At 51.4% G+C, this 11429-nt stretch overlaps 1 protein-coding gene across 1 annotated transcript; it reads left to right on the top strand.

Annotated features, from left to right (window-relative positions):
* Positions 1-4036: 4036 nt before the first annotated feature.
* On the top strand, positions 4037-5094 carry LOC119920850 (proline-rich protein HaeIII subfamily 1-like). Its single transcript, XM_038741071.1, has 2 exons — positions 4037-4226; positions 4421-5094. Exons 1-2 carry the CDS (start codon positions 4037-4039, stop codon positions 5092-5094), a joined length of 864 nt encoding a protein of 287 aa, XP_038596999.1.
* The last annotated feature ends 6335 nt before the right edge of the window (positions 5095-11429 follow it).

Genomic DNA, 11429 nt, shown 5'->3' on the forward strand with positions numbered 1-11429 from the left:
TAAACCCTGAGCATCACAATGTGGTATGTGTGTGTTTCATTTAAGAGTAATAACAGCATTAACTGAACTCCAACTTGTTGCCAACTTGTAACGCCCAAGCGCTTAGTACAGTGCTCTGCGCACAGTAAGCGCTCAATAAATATGATTGAATGAATGAATGAACTCCCACGGAGCGTCTACAGCACTGAGCGTTGGGTGTTGGAGGGCAGTTCCAAACCAGCAAGCAACCAATTCCCAGCTACAAGAAGCTCACACTTTAACACCTGCATATATGTATATATGTTTGTACATGTTTATTACTCTATTTATTTATTTTACTTGTACATATCGATTCTATTTATTTTATTTTGTTAATACGTTTGGTTTTGTTCTCTGTCTCCCCCTTCCCCGTGAGCCTCTTCCCCTTCCCTGTCTCCCCCTCCCCTGTGAGCCCACTGTTGGGTAGGGACTGTCTCTATATGCTGCCAACTTGTACTTCCCAAGCGCTTAGTACAGTGCTCTGCACACAGTAAGCGCTCAATAAATACGATTGATTGATTGATTAACAGAGGAGGAAGGCATAAAAGAACAGAGGAGGAGAGAGGAGGAAGGCATGCTTATGAGAAGCGGCGTGGCTCAGGGGAAAGAGCCCGGGCTTTGGAGTCAGAGGTCTGGGGTTCAAATCCCGGCTCTGCCACTTATCAGCTTTGGGCAAGTCACTTCACTTCTCTGGGCCTCAGTTCCCTCATCTGTAAAATGGGGATGAAGACTGTGAGCCCCCCCCCACGCGGGACAACCTGATCACCTTGTGACCTCCCCAGCGTTTAGAACAGTGCTTTGCACATAGTAAGCGCTTAATAAACGCCATCATCATTATTATTATAAAAGTATTTACAAATAGAGTGATTAAAATACAGAACTGAATCTATTATTAAGGAGCAGCATGGCCCAGTGAAGAGAGCACTATCTTGGAAGTCATTCATTCTGCACTTTTGACTCTTTTCAGCTGCACCTGCGTTTTTTAAATGGTATTTGTTAAGCACTTTCTGTGGGCCAGCACTGTACTAAGCACTGGGGTAGATACGAGAAAATCAATTTGGACAGAGTCCATGACCCACATGGGGCTCACTGTCTTAATCCCCATTTTACAGATCAGGGAGACGCAGAAAAATTATGTCACTTGCCCAGGGTGGCACAGCAGACAAGTGTCGGAGGCAGGATTAGAACCCAAGTCCTTCTGACTCCCGAGCCTGGGCTCTATTTCCTAGGCCATGCTCCTTCTCTTATTTACAGGAGATTTTCACAGTCAGTAGCATCTTCAAACACAGTACCTTGACCCCAGTATGGGCCACAAAATGAAATAATTATGATGGCATTTGTTAAGTGCTTACTATGTGCGAAGCACTGTGCATTTTGGATTCCAAACTGCAGAGTAATTGGTCTTTTACGAAGAAAACCATTTGGACAGTGTTTGAAGCGAGACCCGTGGAAGGGAGTTCAGCGTATTAAAATAATTTCTACCTTAGCTGAAGCCGTGTGGGCTCCCATTTCATACGGGAAAACCACAGAACTCATTTTTTTCTGCCGGATGTTTTAATTTGACTTTTGTTGGGGCTGAATAATCATATCCACCAGCAGGTTCAATGTTTAAAAAATTGTGTCCTCCTCTAAAATAACTTTTGTCCCTTCAGAATACCTGTCCAGCGTCAGTGAGATTTCTATTGGGAAAACCCACATTTTGAACTGTGGCTTAATTTTGTGCAATCAATCGGTCGATGGCATTTATCAATGGTATTTAGAGAAGCAGTGTGGCTCAGTGGAAAGAGCCCGGGTTTTGGAGTCGGAGTTCACGGGTTCGAATCCCGCCTCCGCCAACTGTCAGCTGGGTGACTTTGGGCAAGTCACTTCACTTCTTTCTGCCTCAGTTACCTCATCTGTAAAATGGGGATTAAGATTGTGAGCCCCCCGTGGGACAACCTGATCACCTTGTAACCTCCCCCGCGCTTAAAACAGTGCTTTGCACATAGTAACCGCTTAATAAATGCCATCATTATTATTATTAGAGTGCTTACTATGTGCAGAGCACTGTACTAAGCGCTTGGGAGAGTACGACACAGTAGAATCAACAGATGTACTCCCTGCCCAGAATGAGCTTACAGTCTAGAGGGGGAGACAGACATTAATAAACATAAATAATTGATATTACATCATTTAGACAGGAGTTCCCATCATGTGCATTTTACCTCATCTGTAAAATGGGGATTGAGACTGTGAGCCCCACGTGGGACAACCTGATCACCTTGTAACCTCCCCAGCGCTTAGAACAGTGCTTTGCACATAGTAAGCGCTTAATAAATGCCATCATTATTATTATTATGTATTTTTGCCAACAGCGCCGCTTTAAAAATTGCCACCTGGAGCTGGTCTTGAGGTTGGCCAAATTATACATATAGAGTTGTCCACCATAATCAAAAAAGGAGCAGGATGGCCTAATGCCTAGACCCGGGTCCTAATCCTGGCTCCGTCACTCTGCTGCTGTCTGTTGTGTGACCTCGGGCAGGTCGCTTCACTTCTCTGTGCCTCAGTTATCTCATCTATAAAATGGGGATTAAAACTGAGCCCCAAAGTAGGACACGGTCTGGGACCAATGTGGTTATCTTGTATCCACCCCAGTGCTTAGTACGGTGCCTGACACATAATAAGCGCTAACCAAATACCATTAAAATAAGTCAGATGGAAATCATGCGCGCGTGGTTGGGCTGAAAGGGCCAGAGGGAAAACCACAGCCCCGATCAAACATCATGTCCACAGAGGATGTCGTGTTGCAGGGTTGTCGTGTTTGGGGTCTGCTCTCCCCCTCCTCATCCCCCGCCTTACCTCCTTCCCCTCCCCACACCACCTGTATATATGTATACATGTTTGTACGTATTTATTACTCTATTTTATTTGTACATATTTATTCTATTTATTTTATTTTGTTAAAATGTTTTGTTGTTTGTCTCCCCCTTCTAGACTGTGAGCCCACTGTTGGGTAGGGACCGTCTCTAGATGTTGCCAACTTGGACTTCCCAAGCGCTTAGTATAGTGCTCTGCACACAGTAAGCGCTCAGTAAATACGACTGTATGAATGAATGAATGCCAAGCCTTTGTCCACGTATTATTCAAGGCAGAACAAGCGCACTGGGCGAAAGCGAGAGTTACAGAGAGACTAGGTGTGAGTCTAATTCTGGTGACACATAAAACCCAGGACGTTTGGGTGAGAACTCCTCACTGGGCCTCGTTCTCGCCCGTCCCGCCGTCGACCCCCGGCCCATGTCCTACCTCCGACCCGGAATGCCCTCCCTCCGCACATCCGCCAAACTAGCTCTCTTCCCCCCCTCAAAGCCCTACTGAGAGCTCACCTCCTCCGGGAGGCCTTCCCAGACTGAGCCCCCCTTTTCCTCTGCTCCTCCTCCCTCTGCTCTACCCCCTTAATTAACTAATGATGGCATTTATTGAGCACTCACTATGTGCAAAGCACTGTTCTTAAGCGCTGGGGAGGATACGAGGTGATCAGGTTGTCCCCAAGGGGGCTCACAGTCTTCATGCCCATTTTACAGATGAGGGAACTGAGGCCCAGAGAAGTTATATGACTTGCCCAAAGCCACCCGGCTGACAGAGAAGCAGCATGGCTCAGTGGAAAGAGCCCGGGCTTTGGAGTCAGAGGTCATGGGTTCAAATCCCGGCTATGCCACTTGTCAGCTGGGCGACTTGGGGCAAGTCACTTCACTTCTCTAGCCCTCAGTTCCCTCATCTGGAAAATGGGGATGAAGACTGTGAGCCCCACGAGGGACAACCTGTTCACCTTGTAACCTCCCCAGCGCTTAGAACAGTGCTTTGCACATAGTAAGTGTTTAATAAATGCCATCATTATTATTATTAATTGGAAGAGCCGGGATTTGAACCCATAACCTCTGACTCCCAAGCCCGTGCTCTTTCCACTGAGCCAATGAATGAATGACTGGATCTGTGGCCTTTGGACATTTGTAAACCCCCAAAGCCAGAGCCTCCAGCTGGCATGAGGAAACAGGGCTGGGCACTGACAGGCCCTGCCCGCCCCCTGCTGGACCGCTTCCGCCCGCCGGGGGGGCGCTCGGGACCCGCCGCCCGACGCACTCTACAGCGCCGCCGGGAGGGGGCGCCCAAGGGCCGCACTCCCTCCGCCCCCCCAGCACTCTCACGGCCGCCGGAGGGGGCGCCCTCGGGACGCACTCACTCCCCCCCAGCACTCTCACGGCCGCCGGAGGGGGCGCCCTGGGGCCGCACTCACTCCCCCCCAGCACTCTCACGGTCGCCGGAGGGGGCGCCCTCGGGCCGCACTCCCTCCCCCCATCCGCGCACTCTCACGGCCGCCGAAGGGGGCGCCCTCGGGCCGCACTCCCCCCCCCCCCCCCCCCCGCAGCACTCTCACGGCCGCCGGAGGGGGCGCCCTCGGGCCGCACTCTCTCCCCCCCTAGCACTCTCACGGCCGCCGGAGGGGGCGCCCTCGAGCCGCACTCAGTTCCCCCCCAGCACTCTGATGGCCGCCGGAGGGGGCGCCCTAGGGCCGCACTCACCCCCCCGTATTCTCATGACCGCCGGGAGGGGGCGCCCTCGAGCCGCACTCTCACCCCCCAGCACTCTCACGGCCGCCGGAGGGGGCGCCCTCGGGCCGCACTCCACCGCCCCCCAGCACTCTCATGGCCGCCGGAGGGGGCGCCCTCGGACCGCACGCACTCCCCCCCAGCCCTCTCACGACCGCCGGAGGGGGCGCCCTCGAGCCGCACTCACTCCCCCCCCCAGCACTCTCTCACGGCCGCCGGAGGGGGCGCCCTCGGGACGCACTCACTCCCCCCATCCCCCAGCACTCTCACGGTGGCCGGAGGGGGCGCCCTCGAGCCGCACTCAGTCTCCCACCGGCACTCTCACGGCGGCCGGAGGGGGCGCCCTCGAGCCGCACTCACTCACCCACCAGCACTCTCATGGTTCCCGGGGTTCAGCGCGCATGCGCCGCCGCTCCCGGCCCCGCTCCGCGCAGGCGCGCGAGGCGTCGGGAGCGCGCCGCGCTCGGGCCCGCGGGCTGAGACGGGGATTTAAAGGGCCAGGAGCCCAATTTCCCTCAGCCTGGGAGCCCCGGGTGGCACGTGGCCTGTGGCCAACACGACGGCCTTAGATCCACCCCAGCGCTTAGTACAGCACCTGGCACCTCCAGTGGTTGCCCACCCATCTCCACATCAAGCAGAAAGTCCTCACCATTGCCTCCTCCTACCCAGCTCTGCCACTCATCACCTGTGTGACTTTGGGCAAGCCACTTGGCTTCTCTGGGCCTCAGTTATCTCACCTGTAAAATGGGGATGAAGACTGTGAGCCCATGTGGGACAACTTGATTACCTTTATAATAATGATAGCATTTATCAAGTGCTTACTATGTTCTTTTAGACTGTGAACCCACTGTTGGGTAGGGACTGTCTCTATATGTTGCCAACTTGTACTTCCCAAGCGCTTAGTACAGTGCTCTGCACACAGTAAGCGCTCAATAAATATGACTGATTGATTGATTGATTCTAAGCACTGGAGAGGTTACAAGGTGATCAGTTTGTCCCACAGGGGGCTCACAGTCTTCATCCCCATTTGACAGATGAGGGAACTGAGGCCCAGAGAAGTGAAGTGACTTGCCCAAAGTCACACAGCTGACAATTAACGGAGCAGGGATTTGAACCCCTGACCCTGACTCCCAAGCCCGGGCCCTTTCCACTGAGCCACTCTGCTTCTCACAAATAATAATAATAATAGTTTTGGTATTTGTTAAGCGCTTACTATGTGCCAAGCACTGTTCTAAGCGCTGGGGAAGATACAAAGTGATTGAGAGCCACAACAATAGGTTGTCCCACATAATAATAATAATGATAATAATAATGGTATTTGTTAAGCGCTTACTATGTGCAAATCACTGTTCTAAGCGCTGGGGAGGTTACAAGGTGATCAGGTTGTCCCACGGGGGGCTCACAGTCTTAATCCCCATTTTACAGATGAGGGAACTGAGGCCCAGTGAAGTGACTTGCCCAAAGGCACACAGCGGACGAGTGGCGGAGCTGGGATTTGAACCCATGCCCTCTGACTCCAAAGCCCGGGCTCTTTCCACTGAGCCAAGCTGCTTCTCAGGCCTCACGTGGGGCTCACAGTCTTCATCCCCATTTTCCAAATGAGGTAACTGAGGCACAGAGAAGTGCCCAAAGCCACACAGCTGAGAAGTGGCAGAGCCGGGACTGGAGCCCATGACCTCTGACTCCCAAGCCCGTGCTCTTTCCACTGAGCCATGCTACTTCACATGGCAAGTGCTTAACAAATACCAAGATTATTATTATAGTAAGCGCTTAAATTGCATTATTATTATTATTATTATTATTATTATTATTATTATTATTATTACCTCACTTCTCTCCTACTACAGCCCAGCCCGCACAACCTTCTCACTGGGCTTCCATCTCATCTATCTCACCCACATCCTACTTCTGGCCTGGAAAATCCAGCCTCCTCAAACCTGACAGTAACTCTCCCTCCATTCAAAGCTTTATCGAAGGCCCACCTCCTCCCAGAGGCCTTCCCTGACTAAGCCCTCCTTTCCTCTTCTCCCACTCCCTTCTGCTTCACCCTTACTTGCTCCCTTTATTCGTCCCCCTTCCCAGTCCGACAGCACTTATGTCCTTACCTGAAAGGTACCGAGTTATTTTCACGACCGTCTCCCCTTCTAGACTGTAAGCTCGCTGTGGGCAGGGGATGTGTCTGTTTATTGTTGCATTATACTCTCCCAAGCGCTTAGTACAGTGCTCTCAAATACGACTGGATGACTGAATAAACGAATATTGCTATATTCTACTCTCCCCAGGGCTTAGTACAATGCTCTGCAGTAAGTGCTCAATAAATACAACTGACTGATCATCCTATAATCCCCACTTCCCCTCCCCAGTCCCTTTCTTCAACTCTCCCATCATTCCGAACAATATCTCTAGAGATCTCCTGCTTTTTGTCAAAATCCACCCCCTCCACCTGAGCATCTGACCCCATTCCTTCACACCTTCTCGACTTGTATTTCCCAAGCGCTTAGTCCAATGCTATGCACACAATAAGCGCTCAATAAACACGATTGAATGAATGAACCTCATCAAAACACTTGCCCCGTCCCTTTTTCCCTCCCTAACAGCCATCTTCAACGGTTTGCTCTGCAACGGTTTCTTCCCCACTCCTTTCACACTCCATCACCCCATCCTAAAAAAAACCCTCCCTGAACCCCACAAATCCCTCTGGTTATCACCCCATATCCCTCCTATACCATTCCTTTACAAACTCCTTGAGCGAACTGTCTCCACTCGCTGTCTCAAATTCCTCTTCTCCAATTCTCTCCTCGGCCTTCTCCGGTCTGGGTTCCGTCATCATCATCAATCGTATTTATTGAGCGCTTACTATGTGCAGAGCACTGTACTAAGCGCTTGGGAAGTACAAATCGGCAACATAAGTACAAATTGGCCCCTTCACTCCACAGAAACCGCCCTCCCAAAGGTCACCAATGATCTCCTTCTTGCCAAATCCAACAGCCTCTACTCCATCCTAATCCTCCCTGACCTCTCAGTTGCCTTCCCTACTGTCAACCTCCCCTTTCTCTTGGAAATATTATCCAACTTGGGCTTCACGGACACTGTCCTCTCCTGGTTCTCCTCCTATCTCTCTGGCCGCTCGTTCTCGGTCTCCTTCGCGGGCTCCTCCTCTGCCTCCCACCCCCTAACAGTGAGGGTCCCTCAAAGTTCAGTTCTGGGTCCCCTTCTATTCTCCATCTACACCCACCCCCTTGGAGAACTCACTCCCGTGGCTTCAACCACCATCTCTAAGCAGATGATATCCAAATCTACATCTCCAGTCCTGATATATCTCTCTCTCTCTGCAGTATCACATTTCCTCCTGCCTTCAAGACATCTCTACTTGGATGTCCTCTCATCACCACAAACATTACGTGTCAAAAACAGAATTCTTATCTCCCCCGGCCCCAAACCCCATCTTCCCCAATTTTTCTATCACTGAAGACGGCATCACTATCCTGCCTTTCTCACAAGCTTGTAACCTTGCCTCCAATCTCTCATTCTACCCACGTATTCAACCCATTGCTAAATTCTGCCAGTTCTACCTTCATTCATTCATTCAATCGTATTTATTAAGCGCTTACTGTGCGCAGAGCACTGTACTAAGCGCTTGGGAAGTACAAGTTGGCAACATATAGAGACAGTCCCTACCCAACAGTGGGCTCACAGTCACCACATCGCTAAAATCCACCCTTTCCTCTCCATCCAACTGCTACTTGTTAATCCAGTCGCGTATTTTAGATCCGCCTCGGTTACTTTATCAGCCTCCTTGCTGACCTCCCAGCCTCCTGTCTCTCCCCACTGCGGTCCATACTTCTAGACCGTGAGCCCACTGTTGGGTAGGGACCGTCTCTAGATGTTGCCAACTTGTTCTTCCCAAGCGCTTAGTACAGTGCTCTGCACACAGTAAGCGCTCAATAAATACGATTGAATGAATACTTCACTCTGCTGCCCAGATCATTTGTCCATTCACTTCCGCAGCAAACGGAAACTCACCTTTAGCTACAAACCCCTCATTCACCATACCCCCTACCTCACCTTGCTAGTCTCCTAAAATATATATATATATATATATATATGTTAGGCTTAATAAATGCCATTATATATATATATAATACAGCCCAGCCTACAAACTTTCCTCCTCTGGTTGGTGCTAACCTTCTCACTCTACTTAATAATAATCATGTTGGTATTTAAGTGCTTACTATGTGCCAAGCACTGTTCTAAGCACTGGGGAGGTTACAAGGTGATCAGGTTGTCCCATGGGGGGCTCACAGTCTTAATCCCCATTTTCCAGATGAGGGAACTGAGGCCCAGAGAAGTGAAGTGACTCGCCCAAAGTCACCCAGCTGACAATTGGCGGAGCTGGGAGTTGAACCCCTGCCCTCTGACTCCAAAGCCCGGGCTCTTTCCCCTGGGGCTGCACCACATGGGGCTGATGAGGTGACTGAGGCACAGAGAAGTGCAGCGGCTTGGCCCAAGTCACACAGCAGACGGGTGGCGCGGCAGGGATTAGAACCAACGTGGCTCAGTGGAAAGAGCCTGGGCTTTGGAGTCAGAAGTCATGGGTTCAAATCCCAGCTCTGCCACTTGTCAGCTGGGTGACTTTGGGCACACGCTTAGAGAAGCAGCGTCGCTCAGTGGAAAGAGCATGGGCTTTGGAGTCCGAGGCCATGGGTTCAAATCCCAACTCTGCCAATTGCCAGCTGTGTGACTCTAGGCAAGTCACTTAACTTCTCTGTGCCTCAGTTCCCTCATCTGTAAAATGGGGATTAAGACTGTGAGCCCCCTGTGGGACAACCTAATCACCTTGTAACCTCCCCAGCGTTTAGAACAGTGCTTTGCACGTAGTAAGCGCTTAATAAATGCTATTATTATTATTATTATGTCACTTAACTTCTCTGGGCCTCAGTTCCCTCGTCTGTAAAATGGGGATGAAGAACATGAGCCCCCCGTGGGACAAGCTGATCCCTTTGTAACCTCCCCAGCACTTAGAACAGTGCTTTGCACATAGTAAGCGCTTAATAAATGCTGTAAAAAAACCCAGGTCCTTCTACCCGTGTTCTTTCTACTAGGCCACGCTGCTTCTCACCTCAGTTGCAATGGACAGGATGGAGAAGGATCACCTTTTTCATCATCATCAATCGTATTTATTGAGCGCTTACTGTGCGCAGAGAACTGTACTAAGTGCTTGGGAAGTCCAAGTTGGCAACATCTAGAGACAGTCCCTATCCAACAGTGGGCTCACAGTGTAAAAGGGGGAGACAGAGAACAAAACCAAACATACTAACAAAATAAAATAAATAGGATATGTACAAGTACAATAAATAGAGTAACAAATATGTACAAACATATATACATGTATACAGGTGCAGTGGGGAAGAGAAGGAGGTAAGATGGGGGGGATGGAGAGGGGCACGAAGGGGAGAGGAAGGAAGGGGCTCAGTCTGGGAAGGCCTCCTGGAGGAGGTGAGCTCTCAGTAGGGCCTTGAAGGGAGGAAGAGAGATAGCTTGGCGGATGGGCAGAGGGATTGGGGGCATTCCGGGCCCGGGGGATGATGTGGGCTGGGGGTCGATGGTGGGACAGGCAAGAACGAGGTACGGTGAGGAGATTAGTGGTGGAGGAGCGGAGGGTGCGGGCTGGGCTGTAGAAGGAGAGAAGGGAGGTGAGGTAGGAGGGGGCGAGGGGATGGACAGCCTTGAAGCCCAGGGTGAGGAGTTTCCGCCTGATGTGCAGATTGATTGGGAGCCACTGGAGATTTTTGAGGAGGGGAGTAACATGCCCAGAGCGTTTCTGGACAAAGACAATCTGGGCAGCAGCATGAAGTATGGTTTGAAGTGGGGAGAGACACGAGGATGGGAGATCCGAGAGAAGGCTGATGCAGTAGTCCAGACGGGATAGGATGAGAGCTTGAACGAGAAGGGTAGCGGTGTGGATGGAGAGGAAAGGGCGGATCTTGGCAATGTTGCAGAGCTGAGACCGGCAGGTTTTGGTGACGGCTTGGATGTGAGGGGTGAACGAGAGAGCGGAGTCGAGGATGACACCAAGGTTGCGGGCTTGTGAGACAGGAAGGACGGTAGTGCCGTCAACAGAGATGGCAAAGTCAGGGAGAGGGCAGGGTTTGGGAGGGAATTCAAGGAGTTCAGTCTTGGACATGTTGAGTTTTAGGTGGCGGGCGGACATCCAGATGGAGATGTCCTGAAGGCAGGAGGAGACGCGAGCCTGGAGAGAGGGGGAGAGAGCAGGGGCAGAGATGGAGATCTGGGTGTCATCAGCGTAGAGATGATAGTTGAAGCCGTGGGAGCGCATGAGGTCACCGAGGGAGTGCGTGTAGATCGAGAACAGAAGGGGACCAAGCACTGAACCTTGGGGAACCCCCACAGTAAGGGGATGGCGGGGGGGGGGAGGAGCCTGCAAAAGAGACTGAGAATGAACGACTGGAGAGGTAAGAGGAGAACCAGGAGAGGATGGAGTCTGTGAAGCCAAGGTCGGATAGCGTGTTGAGGAGAAGGGGGTGGGCCACAGTGTCGAAGGCAGCTGAGAGGTCGAGGAGGATTAGGATAGAGTAGGAGCCGCTGGATTTTGCAAGCAGGAGGTCATTGGTGGTGACCTTTGAGTCGACACCTTTCTTTGTCGACTCTTAAGAAATTAGAAAATGGATGTGGCCTGGAGGTTTCTGTGGTTCGTGATCCCTCCTTTCCTGCCCGGGGGGATGTGGGGTTGGGGTGAGCGGGTTCTATAAGACCTGAGGGTTGGGGCAGTGGAAGCAGTGCAGCCGACCGGGTACCCTCTCCAAGAAG

Source organism: Tachyglossus aculeatus, assembly GCF_015852505.1.
Source record: "Tachyglossus aculeatus isolate mTacAcu1 chromosome 12 unlocalized genomic scaffold, mTacAcu1.pri SUPER_6_unloc_1, whole genome shotgun sequence".
In the NCBI taxonomy this organism is placed as follows: Eukaryota; Metazoa; Chordata; class Mammalia; order Monotremata; family Tachyglossidae; genus Tachyglossus; species Tachyglossus aculeatus.